Source organism: Mucor mucedo (genome assembly GCF_025094135.1).
Source record: "Mucor mucedo strain NRRL 3635 chromosome Unknown EV154scaffold_52, whole genome shotgun sequence".
Classification (NCBI taxonomy): Eukaryota; Fungi; Mucoromycota; class Mucoromycetes; order Mucorales; family Mucoraceae; genus Mucor; species Mucor mucedo.
Genome location: NW_026252336.1, coordinates 167234 through 193460, shown reverse-complemented (window position 1 = coordinate 193460; position 26227 = coordinate 167234). Strand labels below are relative to the sequence as shown.

General features: G+C 35.6%; 7 protein-coding genes across 7 annotated transcripts; 2 read left to right on the top strand and 5 right to left on the bottom strand.

The window, feature by feature from the left end:
• The first annotated feature begins 491 nt into the window (after window positions 1-491).
• Window positions 492-3040, top strand: EV154DRAFT_510776 (P-loop containing nucleoside triphosphate hydrolase protein). The gene is made up of 4 exons (XM_051601739.1): window positions 492-814; window positions 880-1300; window positions 1377-2361; window positions 2422-3040. The coding sequence occupies exons 1-4, from the start codon at window positions 531-533 to the stop codon at window positions 2922-2924; spliced, it is 2193 nt and encodes a 730-aa protein (XP_051457133.1). The 5' UTR covers window positions 492-530; the 3' UTR covers window positions 2925-3040.
• A 303-nt stretch (window positions 3041-3343) lies between these two features.
• On the bottom strand, window positions 3344-3629 carry EV154DRAFT_444203 (uncharacterized protein; the record flags this gene model as incomplete). Its single annotated transcript, XM_051597050.1, has 1 exon — window positions 3344-3629. The coding sequence occupies one exon, from the start codon at window positions 3627-3629 to the stop codon at window positions 3420-3422; it is 210 nt and encodes a 69-aa protein (XP_051457132.1). The 3' UTR covers window positions 3344-3419.
• A 7328-nt stretch (window positions 3630-10957) lies between these two features.
• EV154DRAFT_510766 (uncharacterized protein) lies at window positions 10958-11512 on the bottom strand. The gene has a single exon (XM_051601738.1). It carries the CDS (start codon window positions 11412-11414, stop codon window positions 11205-11207), a length of 210 nt encoding a protein of 69 aa, XP_051457131.1. The 5' UTR covers window positions 11415-11512; the 3' UTR covers window positions 10958-11204.
• Window positions 11513-12953: 1441 nt separating this feature from the next.
• On the bottom strand, window positions 12954-13372 carry EV154DRAFT_510765 (uncharacterized protein). Its single transcript, XM_051601737.1, has one exon. The coding sequence runs from the start codon at window positions 13336-13338 to the stop codon at window positions 13132-13134; it is 207 nt and encodes a 68-aa protein (XP_051457130.1). The 5' UTR covers window positions 13339-13372; the 3' UTR covers window positions 12954-13131.
• A 4825-nt stretch (window positions 13373-18197) lies between these two features.
• Window positions 18198-20562, top strand: EV154DRAFT_510756 (uncharacterized protein). The gene is made up of 5 exons (XM_051601736.1): window positions 18198-18833; window positions 18903-19196; window positions 19280-19539; window positions 19618-19709; window positions 19786-20562. Exons 1-5 carry the CDS (start codon window positions 18655-18657, stop codon window positions 20125-20127), a joined length of 1167 nt encoding a protein of 388 aa, XP_051457129.1. The 5' UTR covers window positions 18198-18654; the 3' UTR covers window positions 20128-20562.
• On the bottom strand, window positions 20166-20563 carry EV154DRAFT_510752 (uncharacterized protein). Its single transcript, XM_051601735.1, has one exon. The coding sequence runs from the start codon at window positions 20521-20523 to the stop codon at window positions 20245-20247; it is 279 nt and encodes a 92-aa protein (XP_051457128.1). The 5' UTR covers window positions 20524-20563; the 3' UTR covers window positions 20166-20244.
• Window positions 20564-20753: 190 nt separating this feature from the next.
• EV154DRAFT_603072 (SNF2 family N-terminal domain-containing protein) lies at window positions 20754-25551 on the bottom strand. Its single transcript, XM_051607331.1, has 7 exons — window positions 25329-25551; window positions 25097-25265; window positions 23249-25017; window positions 21649-23175; window positions 21456-21592; window positions 21145-21379; window positions 20754-21080 (listed from the first exon to the last, which is right to left on the bottom strand). The coding sequence occupies exons 1-7, from the start codon at window positions 25392-25394 to the stop codon at window positions 20937-20939; spliced, it is 4047 nt and encodes a 1348-aa protein (XP_051457127.1). The 5' UTR covers window positions 25395-25551; the 3' UTR covers window positions 20754-20936.
• Between the last annotated feature and the right edge of the window lie 676 nt (window positions 25552-26227).

The window sequence follows — 26227 nt, the reverse complement described above, 5'->3', positions numbered from 1 at the left end:
TCTTTTCCTCTTAAATATCTGTACATTATCATATAAAAAATGGCATCATTCAAAGAACCTAAAATGACTGCACCAAAAAAATATTTGACATCTTCCATGCCAACGCGAGGGTCCTATCATGGTGACAACCCCCTATATAATGTCTACCGCAATAGCAATTCAACAGATGAAACTTTAATATCTCAGCCTCTACCAAACACTGTAAAGATCATTGATGAGAAATCAAATCTTCATAAAAAGGACTCTCTTTGGTTTGGATGGTAAAGTTTTTAAAATAAATATATTATATATGCGTAAAAAAAGAGAAAAGAAGGAAGGGCTAAATTATGTTTCTTTTAGTTTGATAGCTTGTTTCCTATGCTGTGCTGTGAAAAATGAAAGGACCTGAACTTTTGAGCCGCCGCCGCAGTCGTGACTCGCAGACTGACTGTCTTTTTTTTTTTTTTTTTTTTTTTTTCTTTGAAGGTGTAATAAAAAGAGATACATACACATTTTTTTTTTCTATTAAACATTGATCGATTAATTTCATAATGAGTGATAATCCTTACCTTGCTCATTTAAACACCGGTGGTAAAACCGAGGAGTTGTTCAACGGTCTCGTTCCCAGAAAGACAACCGCTGAACAAGCTGAAAAGCTCGAGAATGCTCAAGTCAATCCTTTCACTGGCAAGACTTTCAGCGCAAAGTATCAAAAGATTTTAGAAGGTAGAAGAAAGCTTCCTGTTCATTCCAAGCGTCAAGAGTTTTTAGATTTGGTTCATAATAACCAATTTGTTGTGCTTGTGGGTGAGACTGGTTCCGGTAAAACCACACAGTAAGTTCTATAAGAAAGTAAGGGAAAGGGAAATATGGTTACTAAACAAGCCTGTACAAAAAAAGAATTCCCCAATTTTTAGCTTATGATGAATTACCTCACTTAAAGGGAAAGATGATTGCATGTACTCAACCTCGTCGTGTGGCTGCTATGTCTGTCGCTCAACGTGTTGCTGATGAAATGGATGTCAAGTTGGGCCAAGAAGTCGGTTACAGTATTCGTTTTGAAGATAACACCAGTCCCAGTACCTTCTTAAAGTATATGACTGATGGTATGCTTTTGCGTGAAGCCATGTCAGATCCTTTATTGACCAGATACTCCGCTGTCATTCTCGATGAGGCACATGAACGTACCTTGAATACTGATATTTTGATGGGTCTTTTGAAGGAGGTTTGTAGAAAGAGAAAGGATTTGCAAGTGGTTGTCATGTCTGCTACTTTGGATGCTGGCAAGTTTCAAAAGTATTTCGACGATGCTCCCTTATTGGTAAGTAAATAGTGTGTGTGTGTGTGTAAATATGATTATACGGGTAGATATTAAGATCTTCTTTGACATTGTGTAGTCTGTTCCTGGTAGAACTTTCCCTGTCGAAGTTTTCTATACTCCCGAGCCCGAGCGTGATTACCTTGAGGCTGCTATCCGTACTGTTCTCCAAATCCATGTCAGTGAACCTGAGGGTGATATCTTGGTGTTCTTGACTGGTGAGGAAGAAATTGAAACTGCCTGTAGCAAGATTAGAGCTGAAGGCGATGAATTGATCCGTAGCCAAGGAGCTGGTCCTCTCAAGGTTGTTCCTCTTTACTCTTCTTTACCTCCCCGTGCTCAACAACAGATTTTTGAAGCTGCACCACCACCACGTACACCCGGTGGCGCACCCGGTCGTAAGATTGTGGTCTCCACCAACATTGCCGAAACCTCTCTCACCATTGACGGTATTGTCTATGTTATTGATCCTGGTTTTGCTAAGCAAAAGGTATACAATCCCCGTATTCGTGTTGAGTCCCTCTTGGTCTCTCCCATTTCCAAAGCTTCCGCTCAACAACGTGCTGGTCGTGCTGGTCGTACCCGACCTGGTAAGGCTTTCCGTTTGTATACAGAGAACGCCTTCAACAAGGAATTGATTGAAGCTACATACCCAGAAATTTTGAGATCCAACTTGGGTAGTGTTGTCCTTCAATTAAAGAAACTCGGTATTGATGATTTAGTGCATTTCGATTTCATGGACCCTCCTGCACCTGAGACTTTGATGCGTGCGCTTGAACTTTTGAATTATTTGGGTGGTTTAGATGACGACGGAGAATTAACTCCTACTGGTGAACTTATGTCTGCTTTCCCTCTTGATCCTCAATTGAGTAAGATGTTGATCGAAAGTCCCAAATACGGTTGTTCCAACGAAATTTTGTCTATTGCTGCTTTGCTCTCTGTACCTCAAATCTTTACTCGTCCTAGTAATGCCCGTAAGGCTGCAGATGAAGCTAAGGCCCAATTTGCTCATGCCGATGGTGATCATCTTACTCTCTTGAACGCCTATCACGCCTATAAAACTAGTAAGTCTTACATAGATGGTAATATGACAGATGAACTAATACTCCTTTTTCTGTTTTTAGACAACGAAGATCAAAACTGGTGTTTCGATAATTTCATGAACCACCGTTCATTAAAATCCGCTGACAATGTTAGAAACCAATTAAGAAGAACGATGGAAAAGCACGACTTAGATCTTGTTTCTACGGATTTCGAGCACAGATCTTACTACACCAACATCCGTAGAGCGATTGTTGCCGGCTATTTCATGCAAGTGGCTCATTTGGAACGTTCTGGACATTACTTGACAGTGAAGGATAACCAAATTGTACAATTGCATCCTTCTTCATGTTTGGATCACAAACCCGAATGGGTTCTTTACAACGAATTTGTGTTGACCACTCGTAATTATATCAGAACCTGTGTTGAAGTTAGAGCAGAATGGTTACTTGAGGTCGCACCTAGTTACTATGACTTGTCTAATTTCCCTAATTGCCATGGTAAACGTCAACTCGAACAAATTGCCAACAAACAAGTTAGAAATGAAGATTCTAAGAAATCTTCAGGCAAGAAGAGAAGACAATAAGTGATTTACCATCTTTTTTTTATATTTTTAAATTTTTTTATAATTTCATTTCCCCCATTTATCCCATTTTTTTTTTTAAATCATTCTATATAAAAAAAGTATCTTTTTTTTTTTAATACGTTTATCACTGCATGCTGAAACCCGAGTTTTTGTTTTAAGTGAGACTTTCCTGATTAGATATTGAGTTACACGAAGGAGGCGTGTTAAAAATAGAAAATCCAAGTGGCTGGGAACACACATGGACCAAAATATGCATGATTATAGATAATTAAAAATGTATTTATTGATAGGAAACGGCCTTAGTATAATCTATACGCTAAAGAAAGGAGGGAGAGAGGGAGCTATTGTCAAAATAGAAGTGTGTTATATACGAATAAAAAGGATTTGTGTGGTGTGTGTGTGTGTGTGTGTGTGTGTGTGTGTGGATTAGAAAATGTACAATCAAGTATGAAAAAAAAAGAAGAGAAAAAAGATGTAAGAGGAGATAATGGTTGCCTATGCTCTACGGCGAGCAATAGTATAGGACATTCCATTACACATGAGAGACATTTGGTCAATGTCTACATAGACAGGACTATGGAAGATTTGAGACTGGATCCAGCTAGAAGCGTTGTGTGACCATAAACTTTCGATATGTCTTTGAGCGTCGGCGTCGAGAGCGACCCAAGCAGAGCCATTAGCGTAAACCCATTGAACAGTAGTCATTTTATGTATGTATTAAAAAGTAGATGAGAGATAGAAAAGCTCTTGTAATTGTTTGAATGAATAATAATAAAAAAAAAATTGGGGAATGGACAATTTTGATCGTCCTATTTATACTTGACAGTATCTATTTTTAAAAATAAAAATCTAAATTCATTGTTACCTGTATTAAGCATTGTGCTTCCTGATTAAGGTAATTGTTAACCTTGCCACAGACTTTATTTGATCACACAAAGAAAAATTCATTTGAATCTGTAACAATGCCTTCGTATAACCTACTCACTCGCCTCTCTCTCGCTTGAACCCCTCTCCTCCCCCAATGTATTCTCGCCTTAAATCACATGCGCCCATTTTTGCGCCTCAAACCCAAGCATAGGGTGATAGTTTGATCCTTGTCATGATTGTGGATGTCACACTAAAAAACAGGCCTTTCACCTCCTTCAAATAAAATCATTTATTAATTCATCTACTTTTTTTACGTTTTTTGTTCGGGCAATGATGTGTAACGTGGACATTCATGTATCTCAACATATAAAAATAAAAAAAAATCTTATATGTATTAATAGCCATTACAGATTTAAAAATAATTCAGATGGGGGGTGTGTATAATGTTATGATGGATAGATTTTTTGTAAGATATCAACAACGTGTACGTGACAGGCTAATTAATCAGCGAGTTGTAATAAAGTCATAAGAACTGGGTGATTGTTTCACCCGTTGTGTAGGTGATTCTTAGTCAACCATTTCTGACCCGACAAACCAGGTTCAAATCCGATCGCACAATACAATAGTTAATTATGTACCACACTTATTTTTTGCACAACACAGTGGGAAAAAGAAACATACACACACACACAGCCACAATAGTATAGTCGTACAAAAATCATATTTCCGCCTCAAAATAATCTGATAAATTCTTTTCCCGCCACGTTGCTTAAACTATGGATACATTCGTCTAGAAGAAAAAAAAATGGCGTATAAATTTTCTTCTATCAAATTCTTTTGGTATTGTACGGCTACTTAAATAATTACAATTGTAATAAATCTAAAAAATTTCAAACTAAAATGGAGAAGTAGACGTAGTTTAGGACTACCATTTGTTTAAAAGATCTGCAAAAAATGTAATCAAGTAGTAGTACGTGGAATTTATTTCCCTAACAGGGTGGCGAGTAAAAAAAAAAAAAAAAAAAAAAAAACAAAAAAAAAGCATGAGTGGCGATGCAAGGAAAGTCTTACACAGAATTATTAAGCACCGGAAAAGATAGTTTGTGGTACGAATACCCTTATTTTGAAAAACATGAGTCGATAATTCTGATGAATGAGGCGTATTACGCAATCTTCCCAGTATTTAACTGAAAAGGCGTATGATATTTGGTGTCACTGTTGATATGTTATTCCATGTGGCACTTATGTTTTGATAGTAAACGGCTTTCCCCTTTCTCAGGTGAGCTATGATGATATATGTACGACGCTATAAACAACAGAAAAAATAAATCGGATTAAACGTGGATAATCGATCTCAACTGGTGGAATGATTTACTTTTAGTCCACTCTCTTTCTAGATTTTTCTACGTCTTTGACCTTCATAATAAGAGTTCTGATATCAGTCTATAAAGCAATCTTTTTCATCATCTATAGCCTTCCCACCTTCTTTTTTTTACATCATGGGGACAAACAAAATCAATAATAGAGAAGAAATAATCCAAAAGAATTGTTCTGTAATCAGTAAAAAAAAATTCTCTCTTGTTTTTGTCACAGAACAAATATACATAGTTTGTGGCGCGTATATTTGCATGATCTATCTCAAAAAAAAAATTACCACAATACCGGATAAGGGAACCCCCGTAGTCGTGCCTCTTTTATATTATTAATTATCGAAAAACTCGTCACATATTATTGTTGTTGTCTCTTTCTCTCTCTCTCTTTCCGTATCTTTCGCTTGGGTGGTGCTCGAAAAAGTATGGGTATTGTGTCACATCAAAGATTTTTTTTTTTTTTTGTGAAGGAGCTTTATCGTGGTTTGAACCATGTTAATTCAACAGACCAATGTTTTTAGTTTGTCATAATCATGCGTCATTATTTCGGAAAAAGATATCTGATTGTATGTTAAAAATAGAGTTACAAAGACGGTAATGACTTTCAAGCGGGGGGCGGAGGTGCTTCTTGAGGTTAAAATGTCCATAGTTAATATTTGAAATTAAAATAATGTTGAGTCATCGTTGTGTGTAAGGATCACAATCTTGATCTGAATACAAAGCTGTTATAAAGAATACGTTTTAAGCACTTTTTAAAAAGAAAGTGATTAAAAGGGTTATTTTTCCCTCATTAGTCTAACTGTATATGTTGTACCTTTATCAGTATGTCATTGAGTTTATATGAAATTTTCCTATGACATAGTGTATTGCACAGACTAATTATCTTATATTCATTTCTAAATTCGCAAACAGAGATGATGATCTTTTGATAAGCTAAAAAAATTAATATACTAATGACATCAACCTGATTTTTTCAATTAAAGAATTGTGGGGTCGGGGGAGTACAATCATGATTGTTTGTCAGTTGCTTTTATTTTATTAGGACGCATGACCTCATTACTGGTCAATGGATAAAACGATATATTCTTTATTCTTGTTATTAAGATTCTGATTTGAGAGAAATAACATATCGCATTCCATGTATAGTTCCATTGTTTTCATATTGTTTAAAATGCTCAGCAGTAGTTACTAGCCACGATACATGCATGGTGTAACAATTGGGCGGGAAAACAAAACCAATATCCCGCGTCTCCCCCCCCCCCTTTTTTTTTTGCTCGCAGAGCCTTTTGAAAACCACCGATTGGCTAATGTTGTACAACTGAATTAGTTTAAAAAATAAGGGGACGGAATATTAAATCCCAACCGGTGGTTCATTGTCTATTGTGTCGTGCAACATGGTACGTTTTTATTATAACCAAAAGTGAACACTTATTTTGTTCAAAAACCGTTAGATGCTTTAGCTATTTTATATACAAACGCATCTTTTTCAAAGTTTCACTATACCAATAATTATTATTATTATTATAATAAAATTTAACAGTGACTTCAGCATAGCAAGTCTGTAAATGATGAAATTATTTCACTTTATTACTATGAAACAAATATGGCGTGTTTTTGCATGATGTACAAATAAATTACCATGCTACCTGTTAAGGTAATAAATGAATGATCAGGATTCTTACAGCTTTTTACGTAATACAATGGTGTCACTTGTGTGTTACGGGCTAGAAGTGTGTTCGTTTTCAATTATTAATACAACATTGGGGCTGTATAAGTATGAATGATATATAAAAAAAATTATTAATATTCAAAATTCTCATTTGAATAAAAGAATGGAGTAGCAAGCAGTAAATGTTATGAATGTGTATATTACGCCTCACTTCTTCAGTCGTAATTTTAACTTGTCACCCCGCAGTTTTTTACGTTGTTCATGGGCGGCGGCGTTGTTTCAATTACAAAAGTACAGAAGTTTTTAAGCTTCGCCACTGCATACAAAAGTTATGGTTTAGCGTTACAATATCAGTCGAAATAAAACTAAGATTATTAGTATGTCTATAAAGTATTATGGGGATAGGGATAAGGAGTTAATTCGTCACTCTTTACAATAAAAATCGACTACTAAATTACCATAACTGATGAAATAAAGAAGAAGTCAACATTTGAAAGTCGCTCTGAGCCGATATCAAAACCCCGTCTTCTTGGGGCAGCCATGCACCTAATTTTAGTACGAAATGGAACCGGCACCTGATGCATACATTCATATCAGAACGTTATATGCTTTCTAAGACTAATATTGATGATACTAATGAGTAGTAAGCATATGCTAAAAATACCCCATAGATGATTAATACGACAGCGCAAAAAATTAATTCCTTTGCAATAAATTATGGCAAGCACTTGTCTATTAAAAAAAGTAGATTTACTTTTTTTCGAGTGGCATATTAAAAAGAAATAACATGTAAATATATCTAAACGCTGACGTAAAGGATTCTTATACAAGCTTTGGAGTGCAAGTTCAGTTGCTTTTTTATATAAATATAAAAAGATCACTGCGCATTATCAAGAAAGCTAATTTTATCCTGATTTATTATCCATCTTGTTCATTTAAAAACTAAAGATCAGCCTAAATCAGGATAATAGGATATACGGAAAAAAGCCTTTGTTAAACGGTATGTACTTCAAAAGTTTAAAGAAGTGCAACAAAAAAAAATATGGGGATGAGGCAACAAAAGGGCTGAATAGTTTTGTAGACAATTAGGAGCATTATTCTGTGGCTGTGAATTGCCGCTTGAAAAATGGGTAAAAATAGCATTATCAGAACATCTCATCTGTTTGAGTGGCCACTATTCTGAGGCTAGCCTCTTGCATAACTTTTTTAATTGCTGTATGATTGAAAGTCAAAAAAAAATCTGTAAAAACGAAGAGCGTGTTTTAGGAAGGCAACTAAATTGTTAAAATACCTGATAATAAATCATTGCGAGCCAATATTTGTGTAGCTAAATTACTATAATCCTAATTTTATGGTTGCTTATTCTTACTATACAATTAACATTCGAGTCTTTTGAAAAGATGGTTCGCTTTGTAAAAAAAGAAGGGCTTTTGAAAAGCTGGACAATATGTTCTTAAATCACATTAAATCCACTACTAAAAGATTTTAGGCTCTCCATTGATGGAACCCTAAAAAATAACTGAAGCACAAATGTAAATGTTGCATCATATACCTGTCTAGTCATTATGTTAAAGTCTCGACTATCATATCACACAATTATATATTACCATCACAAAAATATAAATTAATCGTTCAAGTTGTTGACTTAATGACCTTAAATGACCCTTCTTGAATCACAGATCCGCTGATACAAAAGAAAAGAAAATAAGTATGTAGATTCATGTCTGAATGGTTTTATCTTTTAGTTTGGTAGATAGAAATTGAGGAAAATGTGTGACATTCGATTTTACTTACAGACTAATAAACTAAGATCTGGTTTATGCCAGGACAATATAATTGTTTATTTTAATCGAAAAAAGTGTGTAAACGAACTTTATTTGCAGGCGGATGTATAGACTCTACCATTTGTAGACGCTAAGTACCCTTTCGTTTTTGCTATACATCGGGTTCCACTATCTCTGTAAGTTTTAATCTTGTGTTGTCAAAATTAAATTTTTCCCCAAAAAAATACTGTTAGGCAGCGTTTTTGACTGGTCCATATAGTAAGAACGTATCAGGACAATGTGATAGTAGTACATGTTATTATCGTTGTTCAAAGTGTTTAATCTCGACCCGTTACATGATATGTCAAGTAATACATTGTATTACTTGACTTGTTTATAAATTAGATAGGTCGTCTTATTTTTTCTTTTTTGACAAGAAAGAGATGTTTTACATCTGTTAACTTTTTATCTTACTATTAGATAAATCATTTTAATTGATTATAAAACATGACAAATCACCGTACAGACAACTTTATATTTTACATTTAGGCCTAATGCAGTTAAAATAAAATAGAATTAAATTTTGTATAAAAATTGCGGTCATTTAATACTTTGTGTATTCACCGGTTTTGTAGGTAATATTTGGAAGTTACATGTACACGTATATTATGTAATAGTCAGGTAATGCTAACAAAACCAAAATTCTTTGGGCGGAGTATTGAAATTTTAAAACCTAATGAGATGACTTTTGTCTGAAATCTATATTACAAAAGTCAGATTATCTGATTGCTACCCTAAAAGTATTTCATTTTTTTTTTTTTTTTTGATAAAGTTTTATAAGTTTGTATGTAAAGTGAAATTACTATAATGGAAAAAAAAAGGTTAGGTAACCGAAATTTCTGCCCTTACTCGACAAGCCCGACTGTGCCCTTGTGGGGTTCACCATCATGCATCACAAAACTCTAAAGGTTATTTTAAAAATAAAAAAAAAAAAGTTATTTTTAATTTTAGATAAATTCTTGAAATAATTAAATGATGAGAAATGATGAATGAAATTATGTTTATAAAAGTACAAGAGAGATGCAATAGAGATAAGGTTGATACAAGGGACCTGATTTAAATAACGCGAGCCACTGTGTAAGAAGCTCCGTTTGTGATGAGAGACATGGTCAGTATATCAAAGTAGGCAGTACCCGAGAGATAGGTGCAGTTCATGTAAGCAGATCTGTTCCGATTCCAGAGATTTTCAATGTCTAGTTGAGATTCTTGATCCAGTCTTACCCAAGCACCGTCTGTAGCAATAAGCCATGCCATTTGGTTAAGCTGCTTTTTGTAGATCTTCTTCCCCTCCTTTTTTTTTAAAAAAAAAAAAAAATGATAAAAAAAGGAAGGGGGAAAAAATAGCTAAAGAAATGGTATTCTTTTTATACAAAAAGATGATTTGTAACACTACTTCGCCACCAGGTCCTGTGACTCTTTCAGGCACTTTTTTTTCCCGTACAACCTAGGACGGTTCCAAGCCCTGTGTCACTTAATATATATTTTTTATTAATTCGGCTTTTAGTACTCCAGGTGTTGGAACACTACATCACTTCTGCACTCTTGTCATTAAAGAGATACTTTGAAGGGGGTAAAGAAATTGGTTATATTTAGTAAACTCCAATTGTTCTTTAAATAGACGCATGATTTATGTAACTCTTTGCATTATAATATGTGTACCTCCCCCAATTGAAATTTAGATGGACAATGTACATATTCAGTTCTCTCGTTAATCCGTGAATTCGGTCCTAATTTTTTTAAAGTTTTTATAAACTGTAGAGGTTATAAATAAATATGCCATTACATCAAAAAGCAAAAAAAAAAAATCGGACCATTTTTTTTTTTTACGTATATGTCTATTTTATGAAAAAAAAACAAGGCTAAAAGATCTTTGGGATAAAAATAATACTGCAGTCAGTAGGGCATAATAGAATGACGACAACTGGAGGTGGCGAAGTTTAGCAAGCATGAAGAGGTCACGCTAAATTTAATGTGTAACCTACATGCATTTATTTATAAACAAGTATGGTAGCTCAAACTGCAGTAGCAATAGATCAGTAAAGTTGTGAATGTTTGCAAAGTTTTTTTTTTTTTTTTTTTTTTTTTTTTTTTTTTTTTTTTTTTTTTTTTTTCGCGCGCGTACGTAATTATAAACATTAGGCTGAATTGTAGAAGGGTTACTTTTTACCAAATAAGATCTTTGATCGTTCTATGTTTAGATACTGATGTCGTGTACTTCTGATAATCAAAGTCTGTGTCATTGTAACTTGTTCCACGTCATAAAAGCTTCTTTTTTTTTCTATTGTTAATCCGAGATTTTATAAAGGTGGTAAAAGTGGGTATATTTATTATGTATATATATAAAAAAAAAATTGGGAATTGAGCATAAGAGGGTAAAACGGGGAAAGGGCATAATGAAAAAAGGGCATAAAAGGTGAGGGAAGAAGTGTGTGTGTATAATAATGTCTAAAAGTTATGTATCAAGATTAAAATCTAAGTGATATGTAGTGAATATGTAAAAAAAAGTGAAAGAAATAAATAAGTAAATATATTGCTACGTAGAAAACCCAATTCAGTTTCTACGACGCGCGATGCTATAGGACATTCCGTCACACATCAGTAGCATCTGTGAGATATCCACGTAGACCGGGCTACGGAAGGATCTGCTTTGAATCCAGTTAGAAGCATTGAATTCCCATAGGCTTTCGATATCTTGTTGTGCGGTAGCGTCCAAAGTAACCCATGAACATCCATTAGCATAAACCCATTGTACAGCGGCCATGATGAATAATTTATGATTTAATCAATTAAGAGTTTGAAAGTGTTATGTAATTCAAGTGTGTTATACAGCAAGTAAAGAAGCTGTAAGAGAGATAATAAGATGAAGTGAGGGAAAAAAAAAATTGAATCGAACTACGCAGCTCTTTTTATATACTTTGACATATTAATGCCAATCTATTCTTATACCTTGATGTGCAACAGAAATGGTCACACTAAAAAAAGCGAAACCTCTATTTAGTAGTTTTGTGAAGCGCCACATTCTATATTTGGGAGCTCAATTAGTTAAAGGCTCAACCCTCGACTCTTTAAAGAGACGCCACCATATTTGTGTTGTATTAAAATATGCTTCTCTCGTCCCTGACTTCTTGTTTCAGACCATATACCCTTTTTATCAATTGCATACATATTTGATTGGCTCTTCTTTCCAAATGGGAATGGGGCTTGATTGTAAACATTTGTTGTTTGCATGAACGTTTTGTTAAATATTACAGAATCTTAAAAAAAATAAAAAAAATGATGACGGGTTTCTCATTTGTTGTACGTGTTAAAACCAAGTCAGGTGCAATTTATTTTAGTGCCTAGAATCTTTTTTTCTATTCCCCGTATCAATATAATTTGGGCGCGCTGCGCAATCGAGAAAAAAAAAATGATGTAGGGTGTAATTTATATATATATATAAATCGGCTTGAATGACTTTGCCATCTTACGCAGCAAAAAAAAAATTTGAGTCACGCGGCTTGAACCCGAAGCCTACCTCCATACTATTGTTTATCCGTTGTTGTAGATACGTGTCGAAATAGAAAATTTCATGACTTTCTTTTTGTCTAAATGAATAGGGTCCATCATCTTATCTAATTGAGCTCAACAAATAAAGCAATCTTTCTTTAACAAGTAAATGAGGATCGTCAATACGTCACAATTTAATGTTCCCCCCTCTGTCTTTTCCCCATCTGTTTCACAGACTACCCTATTTAGTATTCAGGTTTTACAAAATTGGATTTTTTTTTTTTGTTTATTGTTTTCAGTCCCCCTCAGTTTTTTTCATGTATTTCCTTTTCGGTCAAGGCCATCTCGGTTTTTCATTACTGGAGATAAAATAAAAAAAAAAAAAAAAACTGGCTGCTGCGTCTCTTTTTTCTTGTGTATAAAATGTATCCAAGTGGCACTAACCCAAACACGTAAACACATAAAACGACACCGGACCTACTAAGTCTTTCATATCCCTCTAGATTCCGATATCGTTGCTAAGCAACGGTTTCTAATACATGATCTAGCAAAAATGACCCGCGTAACAATCATACCTTCTCTGGATGAGACGTGCTTGGTATAATTACAAATATACCTATAGATTTAAAAATACCCTTTTTTTTTGTGCACTATATTTCCCCGTAAACAAAAAAAAAGCTTCTCGTACAAACATTAGAGCCAATTTTAATACAAACACTGATTAATTCTTGAAGTAAATACCATGCAAAAAATAAAAATAATATATTTTTAAAAATAAATACAGTATCTATTTTCAATTTATTTTAAAAATAGAGGGTACATAAGAAATAAGGGGGGGGGGAAGGGCATATAGTAGAAAGTGGTGGGAAGGGTTCATATGTATAAAAAAAGGAAAAGAGATGCAGGTGCAGGAAAAAAAAAAAAAGAAATTTTCATATAGGGAGGCAGGGAAAGGGGGAGGGGGAAAGGCATAGTGTTCTGTCAGTTTGATTTCAATCCCTTCTACGAGCAATAGCATAAGACAGTCCAGCAGACATGAGTAGCATTTCACTCGTATCAACATAGACAGGACCACGGAATGAACTACTATCAATCCAGCTAGATGCGTCACGACTCCATAATGTCTCGATTTGTGTCTGAGCATTTCTATCCAAAGTGACCCATGCAGAGCCAGTAGCGTAAACCCATTGTACAGCCATTTTTATAAATATGTATTTTTTTATTGTATTGTTGTTATTCCAATAAAAAAAAAAAAAAAAGAGAGAGAATCCAGCCTAAACTGGTCCTTTATATATCATCTTCTATGTCTTGTTTATACCACCCGGCTTTGTATTAGGTTTTCTTTTGTTTTCTGGCTTCATCGTTAGATATTAAAAACAAGACAAGGTGCCTCTTTTTTGTATATTAAAAGAATTGTTTGTGGGAGTACAAATCGCCTAATGCGTCCAACATAATCCGGTATTCCAAAAAAAAACTTCTACACACACACACACACACACAGAAATCGGAAGGGGAAAAAAAAAAATTAGACATTGCGATTTTAATATTAATTTCACTCATCCATCCAGTTTGAAAAATTCTGTACACGTAATTTTTTTAATTATAATTGGCCTGTTATTTTTGTTGTAAATGACACGTCTTTTCTAGGACTGAATTCGCGTGAAAAAAAAAAAAGCTTTTGGTACCCCTCATCGACTTAATTCAGGTACCACACATTATAATTCTCGATTTTAAATCACGACAAAGATAGAGATATATTTGAACCGATGAATGGTTATTAATAAAACAAAAAAATCTTTGTTAAAGTTCATTCCTAGGCAGGCAGAATAAAGAAGAAAGAAAAACGCGAATAACTAAGCCAAAGGCATGCATCTCTCTTTTTTTTATTATTTTACTTTTCCTCCCTCCCTCTCTCTCTCTCTCTCTCTCTCTCTCTCTCTATACTACAACAACGATCCATCATAATAAATATTGCATAGAGGAGAGAATATGCATCATTCGCATTGAAAGTACATCTTCAGGCTGAGCCCAAAATATAAAGAAGTTAGCATTTTTTTTTTTTTTGGGGATGGGCTGTGCTCACACACAAGATAGAGTGAGATTGACAATCAAGCAGTCTGACTGTCAAAAGGAGGGTTAAAAATAGAATTTATTTTTAAATGACCGAACTTATTTTACATAAGCATGAGCCATTCAACGTCCTTTTGTGCTTCCCTGTGCCATCATCTCAGCTTTCTGAAATCTATTTTGAATTAGATGCTACAGTAAAAAAAAAAAAAAAAAAAAAAAAAAAAAAAAAAAAAGATCAATGTGATGTACAGGCTTAAATGTAAAAATAGTTTGTATTTTACAAAGAGTTGAGTAATCCTAATTCAACTTTATAAATTTTATCTTTAGAAACTACAACATCAAAAAGAAAGCCCCATCTTCCTTCCTATTATGTTCATTGTAGCATTTTATGGTAATAAATTATAAATGCAGGCAAGCATTAGGGGCTCTCCCAAAAGAAGTAGAATCTTTTTTTAGATATTACTCTTTTTAGCAAACACAACAAATGCAAACAAACAATGATGCGTAAAAAAAAAGACCAATGTATTAGAAATATGTATATAGATAGAATTTAGAATTATTGTGTGGATTAGAGGGAGGTAGAAGGGGGGTAGGTCTTTTTTTTTTTTTTGGATATTAGTGCGGTCAATAAGTAATAATAATATAGTGAAGTGTGAGTAAAAGAAAAAAAAAAATACATATACAAAATTTTAAGCGGGGGGCAAGAATGGCGTCAGTAGCATAAAGTGTCATTTAATTTCTATATTTGTGATTGTTGCTTCAACATCATCAAAGCGTCATAGGTGGTACAATAAGCATAATATAGTCGTAGAAATCAATGGATCCCCCAAAATGTAAAGAATAGAGGCATAGGAATAAAAAGAAGTCACCTTTTTTTTTTACCCTACCTAAAGATTCTGGCGATATTGTAATGCTTACCATTATGTGTCAAGACCATGTTTTCGAAATCTACATAGACAGGACCGGGAAACGTATCACAATTGATGTACTGGTGTGATTCATTTTTTAGCCAATAGTACTCGACGCATTCAGCTGATACATCATCCAACGGGAGCCATTGTGAACCAAGAGAGATATACCATCTAAAGTCAGCCATCATTCAATAATATTTTGTTGTAGTAAAGAAGAAGAAGAAAGATATACACGAACAGTTGTAGTATATACAAAATAACAAAAAGAAGTATTAAAATAAATAAAAAAAACATTGGCCTTTATGTATGCTTTTTCATTTCATTTATGTCAACTCATACTTTGATTTCATAGGTTAGTGAATAACAAGCATGAAGATGGTCTATTCAGATCTAGAAAGTCAAAAAAATTATATATATATAATTTATCGGGGCTACATGCAAAATAGGGGTAGGGCCTCTCTTATTAAATGCTGCATTTGGTGGTAACAAAAGTGGAGTATGATTCATATGCGTCAATTATCATTGACGTAATTAAAACCGAGCCATCATTTGTGGCAATGGTTTCGCTCATACCCGGTAAACAAAAACCAGCCTCAATTGTAAATGGGGGTTGAGGCGCGTTAAAGGGTGGAGGCGGGAGGTAAAGGGGTTGGGGGGTACTTGACTCAATTTTTGAACCCTTTAAAGTATCCGAAAAAAACGGTGCCGGATATGGTATATTTGACATTGTGCATGTGATTACTCGTTTCCTTTTAAAACTTTTCACACACACATATTTTTTTTTTATAGCCTAGCTTATCAATGCATCATCTTTTGACGTTTTTATTTACTTTACCAACACTTACACGCGTATTGTGAGTGATGACTTACTGCCAAAAAGAAAAAAAAAAAAAAAGGAGAGAGTGTTTGTTTTTGTTTTTATAAATTCAATAAACCAATGAGTTATCATGATCATCATGTGGTGCTCTCTTCTAGAGAGAAAGCCACAGCGGGTCTTTGAGTAAGGTAATTCTAGCCGCAGTAAAGTTTGGCATAAATATACACAGTGAGAGGTCACGTTTCGATCACCATCTCTCAAGATCAATGTCTCTTATCAATTACCAATGACAGACCTTTCTATATTGCCACACCATTGATATCTGCTTGTCCCCCCGGACCTTTCCGTCCCTTTTACTGTGTTACTACTACATTGTTTTCTTAAAACATGATTCAAACCACTTTTTGCATAGCAACTGTTCAAACGCGACAATACTACTTGGTAGTTATTAATGATGGCAACTACAGTTTTTATTGTATATATATATATATATATATCTGTGCTCGGCCTTTATGATTTAATGTGTATTAAGAACCGGAGGCGTGTATATATTTCCCAAGGTATAAGCGATAAGCTTATTTTCGCGTGAGTCTTGTGTTGACACACGTGTAATTAACTTTTGATACTACACCGAAATTGTCATACGATAAATAATGAGTGTTTACAATCAAAAAAAATTTTTTTTTTATAAGAGTCATTTATATAAATCTCCAACCATGACAAAAGTGAGCTTTTCATTCGTTCCTCATGAGCAACTGTTGAGGCGCCCTGTCCCACGCATGAAACTTGTTTAATCATGGAAGCATGACATTTTAAAGTAAAGTAATCGTCCAATTACAATTTTACTTTTAATATCTCACACAGTGAGTTTATTATATATGTATATATAAGGGGGACCCTGATCTAGAACATAAATTAAGTTTTCAGGGACATATGAGCCCCCCCCCCTCCCCCCTTTTTTTCCACGATTGCCGGATTTTTCTCATGATCACATCAACGTCATTATTTTGAACGTCAGTCACTAAAAAAAGTAGGGTGGCCCGTGTGTATTTGCACTCACAATTTAGAGAGCCCTTTGGATGTTTGTTTTTTTTTAAAAAGAAAAAAATACCATTCATGCCTTCCTACTTGCGGTTAACCCGATTTACACATGATGGGATAAATAGATAAAAAAAATTTTTTTTTATTATTATTATTGTATAGAAATAAGGAGATTCAATTGGGCATATCGGAAGTGGCACTCACTGATGAGTAGTTTATGTTTTTCGTTCTTTCTATCCGTTAAGACCGGATAAGCGTATATAACATGTAAAGTAACACACGTTATTTTTCTGCTGCAGAAAATTAAATCCTAGTAAGTTGTTGTTCATAAGCCAAAAAAAAAAAGAAGAGATAGTTTTTCATAGATTCTGTAAATAGGATGATCAAGCATCAACATAAAACTGAGCAATGGTGTAAACCGTGTTATTATGCACTATCTCCATGGCAGGGAAACAAATATAGACAGGCTGTCTTTGGAACGAGTCAGATACATACCAGCCTTGACTACTATTGGCCCAGTATTTTTTCACCGCATTGGCCGTGCCTGAATCCAATTCATGCCAATTAGAGTGCATTGCAATTTTCCAAATCAAAGCCATTTTTTTTTTTTAGTTTAGTTTAATAAAGAAGAGCAGAGAGAGAGAGAGAGAGAGAGAGAAAGAAGGCGACAGAAACGGATTTAATTTAAATCATTTATACAATGATCGCAGAAAAAGACAAATACATTGAAGTCGTGAGAAGGTGACAAATATTTAAAGAAAACGTGTTTTGAGTGATCGCATGATCCCCACACTCACTAGCATAAACCCAAAAACAAAAGTGCCTTTTTAACTCTACTTGAAAGGAGCCAATCATTTTCTTAATTTAAAATTCGCATAAAAAAAAACATCCATGGCCCCCGTAAGGATAGCTTGGACGGTAAAGCATGATTATTCACTTTAAAAAGGAAGTCGAAGTTGACATGTGAGTGACATATCTGACGGCTAACTGAAAATTCAGTTACTACCGCAATTCTTAACATCGCCTACTCACTGTGGTCTGTGTTAACTACTACTAGGCGGGAAGATCAAATTAGACCCCTATGATGTAATCCTGTGTAGATTCAAATAGTTTTTTGGGGCGTTTATCTCTTTTCTCATTTCTTATAGGCTATTTTAGCAGTATGAGAAAAGAAGGATGCTACACCAAAGATCTTAGGAACAGAATTAAGCACAATTTAGTATCAAGTTGCATGGGATTTCAATTTTTATTGCTGATGTTTCTTACAAACGGCTCCTTTATTTTATAGAAGGTTATGGTTCTCTTATGAACAGTCTGGCAACTAGAAAGAAACTCTGTCTTCAGCAGGTTGCCATGACCCTCGCCAAAGAGTCTGATGAAGAGTAAATTCTTCTTTATAATTAAAAAATGTCTCTACAATTTAAACTATAATGATTGCTCATACTTTAAGAGATAAAGCTCTGTCATCTTACGCACAGACTCGTCACCATGACAAATACTAGTACTCCTATGTGGTGTTTTTGTGTGAGAGAGAGAGAGATATCTCACTGTAAAGATTTCACAGCCCGTTTTTCATTGGATCGTCTCAGGCGGAGCCTTTTTTTTTTTTTTTTTTTTGATAAAAACAAATTTTCCAACTAGATCTAAAAAAAAAAACGCGGGTTTAGAATCATACCATGAATTCAGCATTAGGACAACCCATTGTGTACCATCCCTTTGGGACACCTGCACCTGCATTACCCGCAGGATGGGTAGAACATTACACACCTACCGGACAACCTTACTGGTACAACACAACCACGCATCAAAGCTCCTGGGTGTTTCCCGTTGCACCCAAAAAGAAGAAACAAATCAAGTAATATATAACAACGCTTTAACAAAAAAAAAAAAAAAGAGTCATATAAGCTGAATTGGACATTGTTAGGAAAAAGATTCCGGGTACGCATTGGTTATTTGTATTGACAGCGGATGGATACGAATTTTATTATGATCGAGAGACAAAGACGTCAGTATGGGAGATGCCAAAGGAATTAGAAGCACCCTTGGAAGAGTTAAAAAAGCTGGAAGCAGAAGAAAAGGAAGCACGCAAGTTGCAGCAACAGCAGCAGCAGCAAGAAGAAGAGGAGAGTAAAAAGAGAGCATTGGAAGAAGAAGAAGTGGCTGCACAGGAAGCCAAGAGATTAAAGTTGTTACAGGAAGAGCAAGAAGAAGCAACAGAGTAAAATGAAATTATGCACGGGAAAAAAAAAAAAAAAAAAAAAATGCAAGTACTTAATTTTATCATTAAAAAAAAAATCATAGGATGACTGAGGAAGATATCATGTGGCAGTTACAGCAGATGGAAGGTCAAGAGTCTGACACCGAAGGCGACATACCACCACAAGAAGATGTACAAGAGGTGGCGGTAGTAGAGGAAAAAGAAAAGAATGAAACTAAACCAGAATTATCTGAAGAAGAACGTATCCAGCAATTCAACACATTGTTAGAGGAAAGCCATATCTCGCCATTTGCAGTGTATACAGTGGAATACCCTAAACTCATGACAGATCCACGCTTTTCATGTGAGTTTCTTTTAATTATTTATTTGTTTTTTTTTTTTGATGCAAAAGCAGCCGATTGACTCTTTTTTTTTTTTTTAGTGGTTCCTTCTAACAAGCAAAAGATGCTTTTCAACAAGTACTGTCATGCACTAGGTGAACATATTCGACAGGAAAAGGCCAAAGAAGCCAAGGTAAAAAGGAAAAAAAAAAAAGTTTATTTTGAAATATTAAACTAAGCTAAACTAAATAAAAAAAAAATAAAAACAGCGACCCGAGGATGAGTTTAAAGAGTTACTCGAATCCAAGGTGACGACGAAAATGTACTGGGATGATTTCCGACGCAAATACAAGGACGACGCCAGGTTTAAGGCGTTACCTGTGACGAGAGAAAGAGAGGCGCTATTTAAGGCCCATGTGAAACACAATCTGAACAAGAAAAAGAACCCAGTGGAAGAATACAAGGCACTTTTGAGAAACACGGATATTCGTAAGGACACTCGATGGAGAGATGCAAAGAAGTTGTTGGAGAATCATGATGCCTATCATGCTATTGAAGACAAGGATAAAAGAGAGGATTTATTTCGTGATTATCTTGAGCAACTCCAGTAAAAAAAAAAATATAATAATAATAATAATAATAATAACATGTATGTGTGTGTGTGTGTGTGTGTGTGTGTGTGTTCACCCCTTTCTTCATAGTGTGTGGGTATCTTTTTTTTTATAAGGTTATACAGTGTAATGATAGACTTTGGGTGGTTCTGTTGTGAATCTCACAGAATGATGTGATAAACTTTTATGCGGTATAATGATCTCCTCCTTCTCTATTGTTTTCACGGCGGGTGGGCAACTAAATCGGATCAGTCTTGATTTCAGTAACAATTCTTCTTCTTGATGTTCTTCTTTCTCTCTTTCTTTAATCACGGCCTGTAACAGTGCAAAGCTATCACTACGTCGATGTCGCCTGCGATCAAGTGGAGAAGGTGGTGGTGAAGGTAAAGATGCCATATTTTAATAAATAAAGTGAGAGAGAGAGAGAGAAGAAAAAGAAGAAAAAGAAAAAAAAATCTCTTTTTTTTTTTTTTTTTAACAATATTATAGGGGTGGGGGGCTTGCAACGTAACCAATCACTGCATGTCGATCTTTTTTTTTTTTTTTTCTTTGTTGGCGTCGATCTCTCACTTTTTCGGTAATCCATTTTATCCGCAGTGTGTGAAAATAATAATTTTTTTTTTGTAGCACAGTTTACTGACACAACCCGGTGTTGAATTCTAGTTGAATTTTTTTTTTTTTTTTTTTATTATTATTATTATAAAAAAATATCCAATTCGTATAAATCTCCATTTGACAGTCTTGAGAGAAATACAAAACGAATTATATGTAAAAGAAAGAGAGTATTCCGTTATTTACAGTCAAACTTCTTAGTTTTCATGATATCCTCGCATTGGATCCGTATGATGATTTGATGATGATGATGCTTGTACTGACGATGATGATGATGATAATGGGTTTAATGTCAGTACTCCACCAGGGCATAACTCCTCCAATTTAGCATCAAATATTTTCTGTAAGAAAATTATTTTAGTATCAAAACTTGTCTTTTTTAGCTTCATTTAACTTTTATTTTACCTGCATCTCGTTGGCATCTTCGTATACAAATGAGCCTTCTTCATTAAACGTCCTTGCGTTATTAAACATCAGGTGGAAATCATCTCTGAAATGAGCAATGGTTCTATAATAGGTTGAATTCATTCGTTTCTTAATCATATTCATCGATATCGGTGTTTTAATCATCGTGTAGTACAGTGGATAATCACGTTTGCTCACCAAGTCCATAAACAGTTCACTTCGACTGCGGTAAGATCTACGGAAAGGGGGGGGAGGGAAGGTTTTAACGTTAGATCACGGGGCACAGTTTCTTAGTTTCCAATCTCACTTACTCTTCATCTTCCTCCACTGCCTCCTCCACGGCTTTATAGCATTCACGAAAGATTCTCAACATGTTCTCTCGGACCTGAGGAGGAACTGTATCGGGTTTATTAGTTTCGGTTTCGACCTTTCCTCGTTTACGTTTAGGCTAAATTAAAGAGTTAGTCTACTTATAGTAAATGATCATCCACTATTAAAACTCACCTCAGGCTCTCCCTTCTTTGGTCTACCACGTCTTTTATTAGGATCTTCAGGCTCGCTTTCTTCACGTCGTCGACGACCTAAACGTTTACTTTCTTGTTGTTGTTGTTGTTCAGGTTCTGGTTCACCAAAGATTCTAGCCATACGTTGTTGCTTTCTTCTTTCCTTCTTTTGAATCAATTCATCCAGATCGATATCTTCATCTTCCAGGGCGTTCAGCCATTGTTCTTCTGTCAAGCCATCGTCATAGCGCACAGAACCCGTGGTACGCTGACCACGACCAAAGGCCAAGGGATCATCCTCATCTTCAGGGATAGGATCATCATTTAAATAAATCACAGGTAATTCTGCCTCCGTGATCAATCTTTCAGGTTTACCACGACGACCCATCGATTGCCAGGTACGTTTATCATGTTCTTCACGCTCATCATCAATACGATGGAAAATAGGAATATCACTTTCACTACGTTGCAAGATTTCATTCAATTCTTCATCATCAATATCTTCATCCTCCACATCATTCTCTTCATCCGCTTTATCTTCCAATAACGAACGTAAAAACGCTTCACGATCTTCTTCTGTACTGCGATTATCGAATTTACCAGCTTGAATGACTTTACCATCAATATCCAGCTTGTAATTGGCTCGCGCCAGAATGGATTCTTCCACAGAGTCTGTCGAAATGAGTCGAAAGATACGAACTTCTTTTGTTTGACCAATACGATGCGCACGATCCTGCGCTTGCAAATCCTGATGAGGGTTCCAATCCGAATCAAAGATAATGACGGTATCGGCTGTTTGTAAATTCAGACCAAGACCACCCGCACGTGTAGATAACAAAAAGATAAAATAAGGTGAATCAGGTGCGTTAAATAAACGTAATAATTCAGAACGGTCATCTGCCTTGGTTGAACCATCCAAACGCAAGTACGTAAACCCCTTGTAGTTCAAGAAATCCTCCATGATACTCATCACTTGGGTCATTTGGAAGAAAATCAGAACACGATGACCCGTTTGTTGTAACTTGGGTAACATGCGATCCAGCAATTCAAATTTACCCGATGTACGATACAATAAATCATTGGACATACCACTGGGATTCACCAACGATTCGACTTCTTCAAATACAAACGGATGGTTACAAATCTTTCTTAATTGCATAATGGTGTTGTTCAAGCCCTTGACACCTGATTTGCCTTTCACCACTTCAGAGGTATACAAGGTACCATTGCGTTTCATTTGTGTATATAAGTGTGTTTGTAAAGAAGAGAGTTTACATTTGATCACACGTTCTACCTTGTCCGGTAATTCCGATTCTACATCACGTTTCAAACGTCTCAATAAAAAGGGTCGAAGAACCTTGTGAAGACGCTTGATGATCAATAATTGTTCTTCTTCGTTCAGGCCAATCTTATCCGCCACACCTTGTGTATTAAAAGGTGTATTAAACCACTCTTCAAAACTCTTGACACTCTTGAAAATCTTGGGCAAAATGAAATTCAGCAAGGCCCATAATTCAGGCAAGTTATTCTACTTTATGTATCAGTCTAATGTGTCTATATATATATATACATACAGAAAAAAAAGAAAGCATTTTATTTACCTGCAGTGGGGTACCTGTAAGAATAAGTCGGTAACGCGTATGATAATACTGTCGAAGCACAATCGTCAACTTGGAATTGGTATTCTTCATACGATGACCCTCATCCACAATCATGTGTAACCATTTGACTTTACTAAGAATAGGTCGATCCTTGATAATATATTCAAAGGTCGTCAACAATACCTGGAAATCATTGTATCGAATCTCGTTTTGCAGTTCTTTACGAGCATTGGGTGGTCCCTTATAGATGATGGTCTTGACAGAGGGAGCCCATTTTTCAAATTCCAACGTCCAATTGGTCAGGGTAGATAAGGGAACAATGATAAGGAAAGGACCGTTTTGTCTCTTTCGTTCAATGAGATAGGTAATTAAACTAATGGTTTGAATGGTTTTACCCAAACCCATCTCATCAGCCAAAATACCGTTCAAGTGATTGTTATAGAGAGAAACCATCCATTGCAAACCCTTGACTTGATAATCTTTTAATTTGCCACCAATCAGCATATCGGGCTGACAGACTTCTTCCTTGACACGATGAGTGACTTGGAAGTAATCATTCTTGGCATCTGGATCATCTGCAGCCATATCATCCTCATCACCATCATCCAATGGGTTCATATCTTGTTTATAGATCGAATCATTTTGCTGTTCAAAGACAGCCTTTGTTAAGGAATCCAAGAAAGAACCCGTTTGTTTTAACAGCTGTGTCAAACGCGTATCCTTAGCCTCGTCAATTAACTTCATGTAGGCTTCTTCATCATCATTTTTCAAGGCACGAATACGTTCCTTGGAGATACGTTCTGCTCTCTTTTGCTCCTCCTTCTCAATATGTTGATGATACTGAATGACAGCACGACCCAACTTGTTTTGCTTTTGTCGATGCAAAGCCTGTGTATTGTTTAACCCACGACCATGATCACAGATGGTCTGTAAGTAATCCAAGTGCTTTTGCTTTTCACGATGTTCACGATCCGTGCGTTGCTGACGTTCAATCTTTTCCGTCATACGTGCTTCTCTCAGCGACTGCTTCTTCATGCGTCGGTACGCTAAACGGTCTGCTGAGGAGGCCAACGTGGTGGATTTCATCATGCCCGACATGATTTCCTCTCTTAATTGCTTTTGCTTACCTAACAATCGCAATGCCTTCAATTCAACAATGGCCTTCATCTTTAAACTGCCATGTCCCTTTCCTTTCTGTCCATTACTGTCATTCAGGTGACTCGGCAATTTTTCAAGTTCACTGATACGGTATTGAATCCGTCCTAAAATACGTCGTTCACGCTCGGAAATGATCGTATAAGGATCTGTGCCCGGTGGGGTGATGCTGGGAATTAACATGCGTTGTTGACGAGAGGCATGGAATACAGAACTGATGGGTTTCTTTAATAAATCGTAAGGTGACGTGTAAGCATTGTAATCCACTTTTTGTGCTTGTGTCTCTTCCGCTCCAACGTTGGACAGGTTGGGTGTCACCACAGTGGTGGGTACTGCTGCTGTTGCTGCTGCTGTATGTGTTGCTGTTGCTGGTTGTTGTTGTTGTTGTTGCTGTAATGCTACTGCTACTGCTGCTGCTGCTGGTGAGGGTTGTTGTTGAGAAAGGGGTTGTAAAGGTGCGGAGGAAAGAGGTGAATCAAGAGCCGAATTGGGTGATAATACAGCTTGTTGAAGATTAGCAGGTAAAACTAGGTTTTTAGAAATCAACTTGTAAGCTAATATCTGGTACTTTAAAGCTGCCAATTGCGATTGAGAAAAAGCGGATGGCATGTCTGCTAGATACCAAGTAAGAAAAAAAGAAGAGAGTATGTGTAAGAAGGGAATATATGTATATGTTTTGTTATAGGCAATTACCTGGTGCGATGGGAGAAGGGATGGTTAAAGATGGTTGAACGAGCTCGTTCGTGGGCATGGAAGGACGCGTTTGTTGTTGTTTTTGTAAATTCTTTAAGAAGTGCATGATTTGAGCATATTCCGGATTATTCTCCTCTTTGGCTCCTTGGGATTGAAGGAATCGGACGCGCTGTGAAGAGGATGAGTTGAAGGGAAATTTTTTTTTTTTAAGTTGTGTCTGTAGATCGTTTACCTGGACAAGGCCTTGCAACTTTTCCTTATTAAAACCACCCGGTGGATGGTTTGCTAAGGGGTTCATTTCTTTATTATTATTTCTTTTATAATAAAACTATTAACATGGATGACGCGATTGAAAAGGTAAAAAGAGAAAAAAAAAAAAATTTACCTCTGTCTTTTTTTTTTTTTTTAAATGACAAAGAAAAATAAATATTTAAAAAAAAAAAAAAAAGGGTTTCCTAAAAAAGACTGTCTTCAATGTCTGATAAAAAAAACAAAAAAAAACAAAATGTAATTCCATTCAGTGGCACTGAGTGAAAAAAAAAAAATCAGAAAAATGTGACCACGTCATCGATTTTCTTTTCAACTTGCGACACTAGACACACCACACACCCACACACATTCTATCTTGAGGTGGAATTGAAGTCTGCTGAAAGAACCCTATCACTGACAGGATGGGTGTTTAACTACGATCTGTGATTATCAATAATGCTTTTATAGTCTATCCTCTACTTGCATATAACATAGTGTTTGTCAAACGCCGGATTATTAGCCATTGATAACTCATGATTTGGGACACGTAAAGCGCGTTTTTTTTTTATCTTCTAGTGACACTACTAGACTACTTATGCATCACTTTTATACTCGCACTATGAAAGACTCACTCTATGTCATCTTTATAATAATTTCGTTCCTTTTGATTTGTAAGAGCTTTGTATATTATAGACGATAAGCCAAATGTAATTGATAAGAAGTGTGCCTGCCCCCTCTTCCAATGAGACCCTATTATGAGAGAGCTTATTTATGAAAACAGACAACATCATTGGTTGGACGATCTGTTGCATTCTGAGAAGGGCACGTCAATTTTCGAGTATAAAGAAATTGCATAATTTCAAAGGCACTCCTTCTTTTCTT

Excerpts from the sequence above, each read along its gene's own strand:
- EV154DRAFT_510776 (XM_051601739.1), top strand. The coding sequence starts at position 531 with ATGAGTGATAATCCTTACCTTGCTCATTTAAACACCGGTGGTAAAACC. Across the intron at positions 1,301-1,376 it reads TCGACGATGCTCCCTTATTG|TCTGTTCCTGGTAGAACTTT; the intron begins GTAAGTAAATAG and ends GACATTGTGTAG. Across the intron at positions 2,362-2,421 it reads CTATCACGCCTATAAAACTA|ACAACGAAGATCAAAACTGG; the intron begins GTAAGTCTTACA and ends TTCTGTTTTTAG.
- EV154DRAFT_510766 (XM_051601738.1), bottom strand. The coding sequence starts at position 11,414 with ATGGCCGCTGTACAATGGGTTTATGCTAATGGATGTTCATGGGTTACT.
- EV154DRAFT_510765 (XM_051601737.1), bottom strand. The coding sequence starts at position 13,338 with ATGGCTGTACAATGGGTTTACGCTACTGGCTCTGCATGGGTCACTTTG.
- EV154DRAFT_510756 (XM_051601736.1), top strand. The coding sequence starts at position 18,655 with ATGAATTCAGCATTAGGACAACCCATTGTGTACCATCCCTTTGGGACA. Across the intron at positions 19,197-19,279 it reads GAGCAAGAAGAAGCAACAGA|GATGACTGAGGAAGATATCA; the intron begins GTAAAATGAAAT and ends AAAAAATCATAG. Across the intron at positions 19,710-19,785 it reads AAAAGGCCAAAGAAGCCAAG|CGACCCGAGGATGAGTTTAA; the intron begins GTAAAAAGGAAA and ends AAATAAAAACAG.
- EV154DRAFT_510752 (XM_051601735.1), bottom strand. The coding sequence starts at position 20,523 with ATGGCATCTTTACCTTCACCACCACCTTCTCCACTTGATCGCAGGCGA.
- EV154DRAFT_603072 (XM_051607331.1), bottom strand. The coding sequence starts at position 25,394 with ATGAACCCCTTAGCAAACCATCCACCGGGTGGTTTTAATAAGGAAAAG. Across the intron at positions 25,266-25,328 it reads AGTTGCAAGGCCTTGTCCAG|CGCGTCCGATTCCTTCAATC; the intron begins GTAAACGATCTA and ends TCCTCTTCACAG. Across the intron at positions 23,176-23,248 it reads TTACAGGTACCCCACTGCAG|AATAACTTGCCTGAATTATG; the intron begins GTAAATAAAATG and ends TACATAAAGTAG.